General features: G+C 45.1%; 2 protein-coding genes across 2 annotated transcripts in view; one reads left to right on the forward strand and one right to left on the reverse strand.

Annotated features, from left to right (window-relative positions):
* Positions 1-1,291: 1,291 nt before the first annotated feature.
* Positions 1,292-3,607, reverse strand: psenen (presenilin enhancer, gamma-secretase subunit). The gene is made up of 4 exons (XM_080006061.1): positions 3,447-3,607; positions 2,630-2,708; positions 2,332-2,436; positions 1,292-1,985 (listed from the first exon to the last, which is right to left on the reverse strand). Exons 2-4 carry the CDS (start codon positions 2,688-2,690, stop codon positions 1,846-1,848), a joined length of 306 nt encoding a protein of 101 aa, XP_079862187.1. The 5' UTR covers positions 2,691-2,708; positions 3,447-3,607; the 3' UTR covers positions 1,292-1,845.
* A 608-nt stretch (positions 3,608-4,215) lies between these two features.
* The window catches only part of kmt2bb (lysine (K)-specific methyltransferase 2Bb), a gene marked incomplete at both ends in the record, with an annotated part of 33,227 nt that continues 22,139 nt past the window's right edge, over positions 4,216-15,303 (forward strand). Inside the window, 9 exons of the mRNA XM_080004691.1 lie at positions 4,216-4,530; positions 6,030-6,085; positions 7,832-9,819; positions 9,951-10,135; positions 10,323-10,442; positions 12,144-12,330; positions 12,657-12,888; positions 13,046-13,113; positions 14,208-14,459. Coding sequence (XP_079860817.1) covers positions 4,216-4,530; positions 6,030-6,085; positions 7,832-9,819; positions 9,951-10,135; positions 10,323-10,442; positions 12,144-12,330; positions 12,657-12,888; positions 13,046-13,113; positions 14,208-14,459 — 3,403 coding nt within the window. The remainder of the gene's footprint in view (positions 4,531-6,029; positions 6,086-7,831; positions 9,820-9,950; positions 10,136-10,322; positions 10,443-12,143; positions 12,331-12,656; positions 12,889-13,045; positions 13,114-14,207; positions 14,460-15,303) is intronic.

Here is a 15,303-nt window from a genome sequence, read left to right on the forward strand (position 1 = left end):
AGTTAGTTGATCACTAAATCCTTTGAATCCCCCACGCCGTTTGTCATACATGAACGACAAAGGTTAATTATTCCTGAATTTTTTAATAAAGCATTATCTGTCGTCTTATCTTATTATTATTATTATTATTATTGAGGAATGGGGACGTTTACAATCGTCCAAGGGCGTAGATTCCAGTGGGGAGATGGTTGTGGTTCCTGCAATAGTTAAAACTGGCCAAACACACCTTTGGCATTGTTGGCTTTCTCGATTTAACTCTCATAAGCAAACCGGAAAAAACAAAAAACAAAGACAGTGAGATGGGGTAACCTCGGAAACACACAAAACGAAAATAACCCGACCAAAAGACCAAACAACCCTTAAAAAAAAACAAAAACAAAGTAATTCCCCCGGGGGTTCATGCCCTCGGACCCCTCTGGAAGGGTAGAGACCTCATCACCCCCCCCCCCCACCCACCCACCCAACCCAAAGTTACACTCGCAGTCATGGACATCGGATGTCAAAGATACACCCCAGAAGTTTATATCAAGTGGCACTTCGCATAAATCACGTTTCCAGTCTGCACCAGCCGGTCGGAATCATCAACATCGGAGCACGCTGCTGGCAGACTCAGCGGATGACTAATGACTGACGGCGTCAACTACTGTCGGGAACATCCCCTATCACCCGAGCTTTAACTCATGAGTGCCTAAAAATGGCACCGACTTGGTCCCTCCATGTGGCCGGGGCTCAGGAGGTGGAGACATTTAGGAGGATTGGGTTTCATAACAGGCGCCGAGGAGATTGGCCGGAACCTTTGAGAGGGAACTTCTGTTGAGGGTTACGTTTGCACCTGGCAACTCCCGGGGCAAACATGACGGGACGCATTGTCGAAACATGTTTTGGGCGATTGGTGTGAATCTTCCCTTTTTGCTCAAAACCGGTGACAGTTGTCCTTCGCCGTTTTGGCTGCAGTGCTTCCCGTCATAATTGTCTGTCATCATCAACCTGAGAACATGGATGCGGTCACATCATAGCGGTCAATGTCTGCTTGGACAACCGTTAAAAATCCAAATAATAGCGACATACATGTTAATGGTTAAATCCAATCCAATTTATTTTAGAGTATTTAGAAAAACAAGTGCGACCTGTGACGGATGTGATGCGTGCTGCCAGGTGATAGCATGCCCTTCTAACTGGCAAATAAAGGTTATTACCAGAAGTGGTAAAACTGTGGCACCTGCTGTCGCCTGCAGCGTTCGACAGTGCTGTATTCCTGCCATGTATTATTCAGGGACACAAAACAGAAAAAGTTAATCGAAATTTTATTCGTCACCAATATGCAAGTACAAAAAAAAAAAAAGAAACTGTGCCATCAAACACAAATACATTGAATCTTGATATAAAATATAACAATAAACAAAACAGTGGCGTTTAAATCTCATTTAGTCGAAGGAAACCATTCTTTGCATTTTAATGATCATTAAAATATCATTCATAGATCAGTTACATTTTACAGCTGAGCTTTAACAATGTCAGATAGTCCAACTAAAATACAGAGCCCCTATTGTCGATCTTTGAAAAAACAACAGTAGCTGATTGCTTATATTATCTTCAAAAGATCATTGTCGAAGAACTTATCCAAAAGCCTAGTGCAATGAAAGGTAGTGAGTCCAAGCATGTTCTGTCTGTCCTTAAACATTTGTTATGTAGCAATAAAAGATACCCTTTCAAAAATCATTTTAATAAGCTTTTAAGTGTAGCTGTACCAGGCACAGTTTTCCTCTACAGTTCAACATGGGAAATATTTCAGGCCCAGTGTGGACCGTGAATTATATCTAAGTGGAATCACATTTGGTGAACGTCTTAGGGAATGCCAAGTGGAATAGTGAAGGAGAGATAATCCGCCACCTCCCCCCACTCTGCTCTGAAGTGCTGGAATATGGTTATCCATGTAGTGAGTACGACAACCCAGAGTAGAAATCCCAATGCAGAACGCTTCACATCTGGGAAGGGAGAAGAAACGCATTAGAAATAGTGCTATGCCTAATAATGATCAATACTGAATAGAGGAGCGCGCGCGAGAGAAAGAGAGAGAGAGAGAGAGAGAGAGAGAGAGAGAGAATCCACATTACACCACATACCCAGATTATAATCAAAGTCTTGTACATACCACAGTGATCTAACATAGTAATAATGTGTGGTTACATTTGTAGGATAATTACATATAAGAGGAACGGTTATCATCACTACATTATTTCAATTTTAATGAAAAATGGAGTAACTGACATGGCAGATTTGTCTTAAGACAACGGGAAGAATTTGGACGTGAGTTGTAGATGAAAAACTTACATGTTTTTATCTGGAGCTGTTCGGTGTAGACCGGCTTCATGAAAGCCTCTCGGAAAAACCAAACAGTGTTCACCAGCCAGAGGAATGGAAGAAACGCAAACCCCCCTAAGAGAAAGAGTGAAAAATCGTGATCATTACACTTACATAAGAATTTAAAGTAGTCAATGTGGAGATCACATTGTGATAAATATACCTTGTGACCGAGGCTTTCATGAGTGAATACTATAAACATGGCTGTGATAGGGTCATGTGCTCTCCCACTCGCCACAGAAAAATGGGAGTCCCGGCTGACACTCACCTAAGTAATACTTTCTGCACAGGCTGAGTTTCTCTTCGTTGGGGAGTCGCTCTAGGTTCATTGTGATTCACTGGAGTATCTGAAGATCGAGACAGAAATCAGTGGTGGCTTGTGGCTACAGTTGCACCGCGTAGAAATACGGAGCGGGGCGCCAAGTGCATTATCATTTTACGAGGAGTTTGTCTTGGGTCGGTTCATTGTTGTACAGATTACAAGCATAAAAAAAAAAGCACAAAAATATACTAATTTTTCAAAAATATACAGGATATACAAAATGCGATCCTATCCACAGGAAAAAAATAAGTTAAAATGCTTTGGATATAAATATACATATGGGATATATACATATACATATGGGATATATAGATAAACATATAGGGCGATATACATATTCATATAGGGATATATATACAGGGGATGTATACATACATATAAATATGGGATATATACATATAGGTATATATATATATATGGGATATTTTGTACAGGATGAATAAATATGTATACACGAATACGGTCATGGGTAACAATATATGAGTAGATCCAGATTTTTACGATGTTATTATTACTAAATTATTACAATGTTGTGTGTTGTGTTGTGTTGTGTGTTTGTATTGCAAAACCATTGCAATATATTATATATAGAAATACAGGCTTGTAACTAACCGGATACAGATCCGCGCACACAATAAAATGAGCTTTAAAGAAAGAAAAGAAAAAAAAAAAGACACCACCGCTGACCACCAGTTGGTGGTGCCCGGTCAGACGATCCCAAAATCAGCGACATACAAGATCACGTCGCTCGCATGAAACCTACCAGGTCCACAATCGACGGCTGCGTGTGCTATTCGCTGGGCGGCCGTGCGCGGAGCGAGGGGGCTGCGGGCGTGAAGGGCGCTTCACCCGGGCGCTTGTGGAGCGGTCGGCTTTGTCGGATTTGTCGACGAGCCCCGGACGCGAGCACCAGCAACGGCAACAAGGAAGTGATGGCCGAGCTGTAACCGGAAGCTGCAAGTCCGAGCAACTTCCGGTCTTTGCTTAGCTTTCAAAGTAATGGTGGGGATTGCCCTGCTGAAAATAAACCACAAAATGGCTATTCTGGGAGCGATTGTAAAATTAAATTGAAATCCGTAGATGTAATAATAATGTAGTGTACGAATATTAAACACATTTAAATATTGTTTTACTTTCCTATATAATAAAAAAAAAATATATATATATATGTATATATATATAAAGTTTTATCGTTTTTTCAAATTAAATTTTATGCAAGTTATTTTATGTTGTTCTTCATTTGAACTCTGATATCATTAGGTCTAAAAAAGGTCTGAAAATAATGCCCACTCGGTGCCTCAAAGATACGTATGTACATAAAACACAGGGGTTCATTTATTGTTCGAGGCGAATGGAGTCGACTCGGTTCATTTACCACGGGCTTTGGGAGCGGGTCTTTATTTTATTTTTTTTTGTTTACCATTTGGAAAAACTCGCCTTCCCAGGGTGCATCGCGCCCCCCCGCCCATCTCGCGCCTCTTCCCTCTTGTGTCTCCTCGAGCTGCTAGCTCCGTGTTGTTGTCGATGCGATGATGATGGCGGCGGCGGCGGGATGCGGATCAGCAACCGCGGCTGCCGTAGGAGGCCAGGGCGGCGGCACCGCCGCGGCCCGGGGCCGCTTCCCCGGCCGGCCTTGGTCCTCCCGCAGTCGTTTGCGCTCCGAGAAGCGGTGGCAACTCGGGCGATCGGGCGCGGAGGGCGACGATGTGACGAACGGCGGAGGCCCGAGGCCCGCGAACCCCGTTCTCTCGTTAAACGAAGACCAGTCGCACGTACGTTTACTGGGGATAGAGGCGAGCCACAAGAGCCTCGGCCAGGCTGGGTACAGCTCGAGTGGGAGTGAAGAGGTGAGGTCCCGAACCGGCCCAGGAGTTAGTATATTTACTTTCATTTTTATTACACTTTGAATGGACAAGTGGTGTGTCTGAATGGGTGGCGTGTGTTCTACCGCGGCTCCTTTATTACTACGGAGAAATGTCAACACTATGTCCGCTTGTGTTAGCTTCGGCTTCCGGCTAGTTGGGCTAACGTTTCACTCAACCTAATGGCCCGGTACGCTCTCATGTCGCTCGGGAAGCTAGCGGCTAACGTTAGCCAACACAAAGAAGCTGCGTCCAGTGCGGAGGCTGCACGCCAATGTGCTTTTTATAAGCTCTCTGGATCGGTAGATACTTTATTTACTCCCGGGGGCGAAGTTGTGATTTTTATAGCAGCCCGCGTCAAAACAACAGACAATAATACTAACAATAATACAAATAATAATGAGGTGGCTAAAAACTGAAGTTTAACTACAAAGTAGAGAAATTGGCAACATGAAAACCTAAAGAAAGAATTTAAAACGGGAGAGAAATATCGCAATATACAATAAGAAGAACAACATTGTAATACACAGCACCGTCTTGTGCCCTGGGGAAACGTGCACTTTTACGTATTTACGTTGTAACTTATTGCTCAAACACAAGTGAGTTTAACCTTTCAAACGTGTGGAGTGGTGATAGTCACTGGATCTGACTTACCCACATTTTATTTATTTGCAATCCCTGGAAGCTCGTTTTGCACGATCCAGACATTCATCTCGGTAACTTTTGGCTGTAAAGTGATGTATCCGCAGAGAGCCCCCTCGGGCATGGTCCTTGTTTGTGGACATGTGTGTTTTTATTATTGTAAACAAATGTCATGAATGGATACATGTTGGTATGTATGTTAAGAGTGGATGGAAGTAATTTCACGTGTTCTGTAAGGGAAAAAAAAAAAAAAGCTTGATCTTGAGTTTTGCCAGTCACGTGTCTGTCAGAAATAACGTATTAATAACAATGTAAGTAATGTATGACTGTGCACTTGTACCAAAATTGTATTTAATTACAATAAACTCATATGTTAACTGGAGTAACTATACATTCTGCAGTTAGATGCTTAATGTTTTAAATCAACATTTCCACAGGAAGGCCACTGACTAGCACTGAGGGCATTATCTGAGCATAAGCATTAATAAGCATTCCAATGACCTGTCCCACAAGACAGTTCAGAAAGTAAACGAAATAAAAATATGGTGTATTTATGTATTATTTTATATCTGATCAAGGGCTTGTTTGTGCTATTATATTTTTATTATACAACTCTGCCTATATCCAACTAGAAATTAAATGTATTTTTGGATATCAGCCAATTAAATGAACCGTGGTTTGTGCCCCTAGCAACCATGTCAAGATAAACATTGTAAGGAAAAAGAATGGGAAAGAACATTGTCCAAGCCATTTGAAAGTTCAGTAATTGTCAGTGACTGAGCATGGAACACTGTTTTACCTCCAGCTACTTCGTGTGCTAATTATTTGCTATTGTTTTCTAGGGAGATGACTTCAGAGGATTTGAAGCTGCCAGAAAAGGCTATAAAGGACCTTTACGGTCTCGACAAAATCCTTCTAAAGGTATGAAACCAAATCGCTCTGACGTATTGTGGTAATTTAAGTATTTTCCAGAGGTTTGAACCTGCACCAACCACAAAATATAATGAAGTATAATGCAAAAGAGATATTGCCGTTTTTCTCTGCATGGCATTCAAAAAAGTAAAATAAGTATATATTTTCTATGTTGGGTCTATTCAATAGGTGTTCCTGTCAACACAAAATCTAAACGACAAAAAGAGAAGCCGACACTTGATGTGACAGTGGAGCCAGAGGTTTCCTTTCCAGATCCTGAAAAAGATTTAAAATCTTCGCCGGAGGCTTATAGCTTATTACCTAATTCAGAGCCTGCAAAGGATATGAAGGAATGTCTTAAAGGAAAAAACGCTAAGGAGAGACCATCCACCAAAAATGAAGCCTCAACCACCCCAAGGATTACTATTAAGTTGGTGGCCAAAAAGAAAGTTAAAATTGAAAAGCGGTCTCTTAAGAAATCTGTGAAGAAATTGAAGATCAAAGGATTTCAGGATCAGACAAAAGCGAACGAAATTCAAGGTGACCAGATTTCAAGTGCTCACGTCAAATTAAAAACTGAGCAGGATAGTGATAGACATGGCACCGAGGGCGAGGGAGCGGGAACCGCGCCAGCATATTCAGCAAGGAGACGCGGGAGGTCTGCGTCTAAAACAACAGGACCCGATCCTGAGGCGAGCGCCAAAGTTGAGGTCGACGACCAAATATTGGAGGAGAAGAAATCGGCTGGCCAACCTAACATTGCACCAGAGGTCATGGATACGGAGCCCAAAAAGAATATAAAGAAAACAAAGCAGAGGGAAAAAATGGCAGAGAACACTGAAGTTGATAAACTGGTCATCCGTCGGCGTACTAGAGCTACAAATGTCTCACCGAAAAGAGTCACAGACTGTGCGACAGAAGCAGAGAAACTGAGTACAACTGAATCTCATGAAAAGGAGTCCAGGACAGTGGAGGACAAGCCACTGGTTTCAAGTGATGGGCGCCGGCATAGCAAGAGGCTAAACAAGAATGCGGCGCCTGAAAGCTGCGACAAAACGTCCACGTTTCACGGTGAAGAAGCGAATGAGCCCGGTGATTGTGTGCCGCCAAAAAATGAAGAAATTAGGGTCCCGGGTTTAAAGTTGTTCAAAATCAGGAACCCCAAATTAGATATACCGTCGAAGAATTCTCGGAAGAAAAAGCGAAGCAAGTTTATCTGGACTCTCACGTTGGTCAAGGGGGGGACCAAAATGCGGGACGCTGAAAAGACTCCCCGTGTGACGGAGACCAAGAAGAGCACCGGGGAGTTGATTCAATCCTCGTTCTCTGACACCGGTGTCATTTCGTGTTTAGACGGGTCAGGAAAAAATGCAAAAATAGAAAATTCTCCCCCCGAAGAGGTCGACATAACGGTCAATAATAACGAGACGGTTTCCAAACAAATGTCTGACATGCCATTTGAGGACAAGTCCACTTTACAGATGGAGGTTGAAGTCGAACATATAACTCATTCCAATTCGCAAGACGCCACTAGAACGGATTGCGGAAAGGTCCCGCCTCTTCAAATAAAAAAGGTCTCCTCGCCGGGTAAACACAAAAGTTCAAAGCCATCGTTTTTAATTCAGCAAGTGAGCCCTTTGATTGAAGAGAAAAATGAGACCATAAAGGATTCCGGTGGGGTTCAGGACGACACATCGGTTTGTCAGGAAACGGAAGTCACGCTCACGTCCAGATTAAGGAAGAGAGCCCCAAACCCGACCGCACCCCAAAATAAGCGAGGTGGCTCCAAGCCGCCCGCGACTCCGAAGCGGAGGTTAAGAGCGAACACCGACAACAAGGATCCGACCCCGCAGGTTGCCGTCGAGGATTCCGCTCAGGCGTCACCTAAAGGCTCTCCCACGCGCGTCCCCCACGAAGACCCTCGCCTGGCCTCGCCCGAAGAGCCCTCCCGTCTCCACCACAAAGACTCCGGCGTGCACGAGAAATCCCCGCCGGTGTCTGACGACTCCCCCCCTAGGCACGCGGAGGTTCCCGCGCAGAAGCAGGCGAGTGATGCGGAAGCCCCGGCGAAAGATGCCAAACCGGCGCCCCCCAAGCCCCGGCGGCGGAAAACGAACCTTTCGACGAAGAAGAGGTCTTTGCCGAGGAAGAAGGTGGCCTCACCCGAAATAACTTTAAATGAAGAGGCGGCTCCAGTTGAAGACACTGACATGCAGACTTTAGTTAATGCGGACACTCTCCCTGAGCTGGTTGTCAACACTCGGCCCGAGGTAAAGGAAGACACGCAGGCTGAAGTGGAAGAGGGCTCTCGGCTAGAGGAAAGGGAAGATTTGTTGCCGGCAGAAGAGGACGTTCAGCCGGTGATAAAAGAGGAAACGGATATTCACTTAATAGACAGTCAGGAGACTTTGCTATCGGAAACCAACGCGAGTGATCATAACACATCGTGTCCACCGACGCAGCCATTGAAACAAGGGAAGAAGAGGCGGAAAAGTTCAATCGGGCAGCGGCAGAAACTAAGGCAGAAGTCCAGGGAAAAGAAGGTTTCCGACGCCGCGCCGCCCGACAACCAGATGAGCGAAAACAGTGAGAGGGACAATGAAGTTTCTACGCCAGTGGCGACGTTCACGCCCACCACGGGATCTAAATTAATTGGAGTGCACAAAAAGTTTAAGCGGAGACACCGAGGTCTACAGTTCCATGGGTCTAAAAGGCAGAGAGCCCAACAGAAGGCCGTCTCCAAACCGGCAGAGGTTGAGCTCGAGAAAAATAGCTTGAAGCAGGAGGAAACGGACACCTCGGTGGATGAAGCGCAGGTAGACGTGCAGAACGCCCTGCCCGAAAAATCAAAGTCCCTCAAAAGCATCAAGCACTTCATCATGCCCGTTGTGAGTGCGAGGTCCTCGCGGGTCATCAAGACCCCACAGCGGTTTATGGACGACGTGGGCATGTCAATCCTGCCGCGGCGAAACTCTCCAAAGAAAGGCCTGCAGCCGGGCTTGCCGGGGCGCCCGACAAAGAGGCGCGATGACGGCACGGAGAGGGAGATGTCCCCCGTTCTGCTGTTCGACGAGGAGGACTTTGAGACGGACGCGCAGTTGGATCTCGGTTTGTTTTCGACTCAGGAGCTGGACGACGACGCTGCCGTGAGCGACGGGTTGTTTTCTGAGAAACAGCTGGGAACGTCCGAGAAGAGGAGGTCTCTCCTGAGGAACCCGAGTTTCAAGTGGCACGAGTCCGGCGAGGAGGTGTACGCGCTCGACAAACCTCCGGAGAACAAGTTGGAGAATGTGTTTTTACCGAATCCATTCGAATTACCCTGCCGTCCATCCGCTAATCTCCACAGTGTTCAGAAAATGAAAAGGCCGAATAAGTTGATTAAACAATCTGCTCACCTCAAGATTTACAAAAGGCTGAGGAATTTGCACCCGGGAATCCCCAGGAGTGGAAAAATGACAAAGACGGAGAGTGTCAGCAAACCCCTTCAGCCTCCCATTGATTTAGCGGAGGGGCTCGACGATGAGGTCAAAAGCATTAGCCTGAGACAACGAACCACCAATACAGAGAAAGCAAAATCCAAGCTGAAGATAGAAGACCTCGATGCCCCTGGCGTGGTTAGAAAGGTGTCCGTGTGTGTCAGGACTATGAATTCCAAGTTTCTTGCGATTCAGTATGGCGAACAGGAGGACTTAACACGGAAGGAGGCCGCCGTTCCTTCAGGTAGGCCAAAAAAATAAATAAAAATGAAGTTCAATGTGATAGCAAGTGTGGATCCTATTCAAGCAACTTTTAAGCTTAATTATTAAGAATGTAATGGTAGCGTTTACTATCGCTTTCTTCACCCAAAGCAGAAACGATGGAGTCGGAACAGGCGTCTGGTGGAGCCGTGGAACGCGGCCGTCCGGCGTCGCAGGGCAAGGGGGCGTCACAGAAAATGCGCCTCACCGGTGCAAATAAAAGAATGTTCAACCTCCTCAAGAAAGCAAAGGTCCAGCTCATTAAAATCGACCAGCAGAAACAACTAAAGTCGTCTGGGGTGAGACATTGCGCATCGCTCAGTTAGCATAGTCAAAAAAAAAAATACAAAAAACGACACAATCCGATCTGGTTGAAATGAAAAACAGGAGTTGTTTTAAAGAAATCCCTACGTATATTGTGCATGTGCATTTCCATTTCCCCACAGCTCGCAGTTATGTTTCATGATTTATCTCTAAACCCTGCAGCTTTTGTGTGGCCCATCTGCGACCATGTCCAGAGACGTGACCTCAAAGAGACAGAGGAGGAAACAAAAGGAGCAGCTTCACGCCGACGTCCCCATCAAGGCCGAGCTGCATCAGGGACAAGTAAGAATCCAAATCTAGAGCTCTGAGCTACATGTGGCCTGTGTAAATAGCCCTGTTGTTTCCCCAGATTTAGCTAACGTGTTTAGTATCTCAAGCCTGCCGTGCACCAGGACTTAATGAGTGCAAGTCAACACAGTAAGTCACTGATTTACTGACCTCCCCCCCAAAAAAGCAGAGGTTATGGTCTTAGCGCTTGACTACACCAAGAAGCATGGAATGGAAGTGAGAAAGCAGAAAAATAAATGGTAATGGTGGTCAGAGTTATTCCAGTACCTAATCCCTCACCTGCCCCATAAAGCAAACAGTTAGATAACATTTTATAGAATCATCTAGTTCATACCTTATGCTTACCTCTGCAGAATGTACCAAATATTTTATACTTACCTTTGTACTTGGCTGCAGAACTTTATTGAATCTGGGCGGGATGATTTGTCCCAAAATCTGTCTTAAATTTCACAAAAAGATGTCTTGAAGGGTAAAATAAAAAAATGAACTCCCTCATACCTGAAGACACCTGGGATGTAAACATCCTGCTACAACACTGCAGCAACCCTCCTTTGAACCCTCCTGTGGCTTCCTGTGCTTTCCTGAAAATTCATGCCGCAGCTGTTGTCAAGGTGACATTATCTTTGTCTGAAAACCTGCGACTTATCAGGGTGTTTGGGGTCAATGCAGGGCTTAATTTGTACCGGATCCCGCCGGAACATGTTCCGGGACCTCCCAGATCGGGGACCCCCGCCTATTTTTTTTTTTTTTTATTGGATCAGGCCCCTCTGCAAAAGCCCAAGCAGCTGTGGCTCGAGCTGCGAGCTTCGCGTTCCCCGTCGCTCCAAACAAAACAAAGACAAATAGTGTGTTTTTTAGATCTGTAACCGACTCGAAATTTGTCAGTGGAATCGGGTTCGCACCCGTCTCCCTCTCCGACGGTACAGAGGATGCGCGAGCCAGCGATGGGAGGTCAGCGCGCCCCAACAGTGTGTTTTTATTGCACGTCTCCTTGCGGTACACGTGGGTATGGAACAAAACCGTGCGTAATGGGGACAGTCTCTCCGTGACTCTCCCCAAGCACCCCCCCATACGTGCGCTATGAGCAGAAAATAATCTCAACGAGTCTACCAGTCGTGGCCTGTTTCTCCAAAAAAAAAAAAACAACTGCTCTACTTGAAGAATCTCAGTCGACTGACGGGTTTCTGACTGATAATTCGACTCGTCGGCTTTCAGGGGGCCGCTCTATTAATTTTCATTTACGTTTCCTAATTGAACGAAACAAAAAAAGCCCTGTGTCCCCGTGGCGTTTCACGCATGGCAGCTTAAGCGCCTGTTGTGCGTCCCATGCATACGTTCCGTGACTCCCACCCCCCCTCCACCCGCCGGATCGGCAACCTCTCTTGTATTCCGGCACCTCCTGATTTACAAGTTAGGCACTGGGTGAATGAGTCCTCGCTGTAAGATGTCATGTGCAATTATAGGTTTAATGGGGAGGGGGGCAGATCATGGTCAGTTCCCCATGTTTTACGCTGTACCATTGCCGCCCCTTAAAATACACATTAATGCGGTCAGATGTGCATAAATCTCCAAATTAGTGGCAACCCCGTTTCCACTTGAGCATGTTATACTGCGTTAGGGTACTTTTTCAGACAACGCATGCATTTCCAGGTACTGAGTCAGCTTTCTTAATTTGTTCTCAATCTTCTCCTTCAGCCGCAGCATTTGCCCCCTCTGTGCCAGGAGTTCCGTCGCGCAGGCGGCCCGCGTATCAAACACGTGTGCCGCGCTGCGGCCGTGGTGCTGGGGCAGCCTCGAGCCTTGGTACCCGATGATATCCCCAGGCTCAGCGCGCTGCCGCTGCACGAAAGAACGGGAATATCACCCTCGGCCGTTACGGAAGGTAGCGGGAATGTCAACCCACGACATTTTACAGTGTTTGTCTTTAATGCATGCGACTTGAATGCAGGTTATGGAGCGTTTGCTTTTACTCATTTTCTTTTACCTGACAAGGGACCGGTGGATCCCATAATCCACTGACTGCCTTTCACAAAGCAATAAGCACCGTTAATGAATCTTAAAACCTTTTGTCGGGCTGCAGTCGTGTTTATTTCCAACGGGATTTATTTTATCTTCTTTTTTTTTTTTTTTTTTTTTTCCTTCCCTCCTTTTTGAAAACTATTTTTAATCTTCACATTTTTCTGTTCCCATTTGGGATTTCTGCTCCAGATATTGGGTCTCCATCAGAATCGGATAGTCCCGCGCTGTCGGATCACAAGGTCACAAAGATCAGGAAACCTTCAAGTTTTTCGAAACGAAAAGGACTTGGGCCATTCGGGTACCGCTCTCGGAGATGCGGCGTGTGCAAGGGCTGCCACCATGAGGTCGACTGTGGCAAGTGTATAAACTGCCTGGACAAACCCAAGTTTGGTGGTCCTAACACCAAGCGGCAGTGTTGTGTGTAAGTACAGTCCTTGGTTTATTTTGATTGGGTGTACTCAAGTAATTAAGTTAAGTTATGCAGGGTTGTTTACAGATGTGTATAAGTTATATTTATTTATTAGTATTATTGTTTTGGTTTATACTTGTGTAACGGCTGTTTTTCTGTCTGTCTGAAGGTATAAAAGATGCGATCAGGTTGAGGAGCGGAAGGCCCGCCGTCTGATGGGCAGAACAGTCCCGAAAGGTGAATATGTAACACACCTCTATATAGGTTGACATTGCTGTTTCTTTTTTATTTTTTATTTTTTAATTTGGAATTGCTGATCTAGTTGTTTGAATCGTTTTATCTTTCAGTTACTTGCGCTCTCCTGGTGTTTATATCCCATGATGTTCAATGCCTTTTATTCATCGCTTGCCACAGAGCAGTGAATCAATCTATTACTTAAAACAATAAACCCACAGGGTCATCAAAATCGGTGATCTCACTATTATTGTAATTTTTATGGTAGCTCTTGTTGGCATTTTTAGTATTTGCATCAGCATCCACGTGTAGTGTGTATTGAGTTGTCAATACTTTTGCTCAGTCTAAATATTGTAGTATTGTAAAGTGCTGTGCATCGGTCGCAATGGACACTGATGACAGACGTTTAAAAAATGTATTTATTTATTTATTATCAGCCAGGAAAAATCTGAGCATTGAAACAGTGTGAGTGCAGTTTAGCAGGGGGGGTAGAGGCTCTCGTCCCTCTCCGCTCAGAGCTGTCATATAACCACATGTGATCGGGTCTCACGTCCCCGCTCTATATTCAAATCTTGTGATTATAATATAGCAATATATGATATCATCTCAGAGAGTACGATTTTGAATTATTTTGTTTCCTTAGTTTCTCAAAAACGTAAACCTAACCTTGAGAATCGGAGCAGAGTTTTTTGTTTTTTTTTGTATGAAACAACATTTTTAAACACAACTTAGTCAAGGGACTTGACTCGTTACAAAAAAAACCTGTCCCCCCACTGTGTCTCTGTTGTTTTGGGACTTGATTTTGTAAAAACTGGATGCTTTTGTGGAAATGCTTTACTTGTTAATAATAAATCCTGCACTTCTGTAACGGGGAGACTGCATTTGCCACATCACATTACGTTCTGCGTGCGCCCCATTTTCCCGATAAAATCATCAGTTGGCGATCGCTGCCCCCCAGCGATCGCCAGTTGGAGTGATTGGAATTTTGCACGGTTGCCCAAACCTAGTACCAGTAATGTCTTACTTACTAAGTGTGGGATTGTCACAACATTTCTTCCCTTCCAGCGTGTCACTAAATTCTGGCTCCGTTCTTTTAGGCTCCTCCAAAAGGCGGCGACCTTCTATCAGTGGCGGGCATTCAAGTAACGAGGAAGCGGACGAGGGCACCACGGGGTCGCCATCTGGTCTCCCCAGTGACAGCCAGAATCTGTCCATTAGGAAACAGCCCAAGCGTGTTGTGAAGCCGCGCATCTACTTCGACTTGTTGGACTATGAATCTGACATTGATGTCAAAGCAAGCTCGACCTCCCCAGCCAGGCGGCGAGGCGCTGGGTCCCGTTTTAGCGAAGGTACGTTGAAAAGACATTACTCAAGCCCTGGAACACACTAGGTTGGGATCTGACTGATAACACCCCGGTTTGACCCCACCAAGAGTCAAGCTTGCTTCCTCAGCTGAGCTTTGCCGGAAATGATTTTGGAAGGAATTATGTGCTTTTGTGCCGGCATTACAGCTGGAATCTTTACCATTCTGATTGACTCATCGGGGACACCCAGATCTCAAACTGTAAATGCCGAACATGTCTGCTGTTTATGATTGGAAGCCTGGTAATGTGGGGCAGTTGAGGATTTTCTGGCACAATCGGGGGAAGGAGGGAAAGATGAGAAGTGATTGGCAGCCTCCTCTTCATATCTCTAATTTGGGGGACAACTCCTTCAATGTATGAAATGTAATTCTTCTGAGATCCTTTTAATGCCCAGATGAACACGTCAGCCATGGCAGTAAACCAAGAAGTATCAATTGCGGGCAATACAATTTTTGGCCTCCGTTGATGTTTACACAAAATTTAAATTGGCTTTAACAAAATAAATATCGCGGGCCACTCACTCTAGCGGAGAAAGCATGCAAAAGACAGCCGTATTTATGCAGTTTTTATTAAGATATGTTAATATTTTAAATACTCAAATGTTAGAAACAGTGTTTATTTGCTTGTAGTGCTGTGTTTATTCAAATGATGCAAATAAGGTAGGAAAACAGTCACTGCATACAGGTCTAGCTAGATTGGACAAGGCTCTCATCTGCCGACTGACTACATGCATGGTGCTTTCGTGTCAAGTCTGTTCTCGGGTCCAATCAAAACTCACTCAAGTGTTCAGAGATCAGAGGGGAAGGTGGTTTTGCCCGGAGACCTTTAG

The sequence above is a fragment of the Zeus faber genome (assembly GCF_960531495.2).
Source record: "Zeus faber genome assembly, chromosome: 8".
Lineage (NCBI taxonomy): Eukaryota > Metazoa > Chordata > Actinopteri > Zeiformes > Zeidae > Zeus > Zeus faber.

Excerpts from the sequence above, each read along its gene's own strand:
- psenen (XM_080006061.1), bottom strand. The coding sequence starts at position 2,690 with ATGAACCTAGAGCGACTCCCCAACGAAGAGAAACTCAGCCTGTGCAGA. Across the intron at positions 2,437-2,629 it reads GTGCAGAAAGTATTACTTAG|GGGGGTTTGCGTTTCTTCCA; the intron begins GTGAGTGTCAGC and ends TCTTTCTCTTAG. Across the intron at positions 1,986-2,331 it reads ACAGCTCCAGATAAAAACAT|ATGTGAAGCGTTCTGCATTG; the intron begins GTAAGTTTTTCA and ends CTCCCTTCCCAG.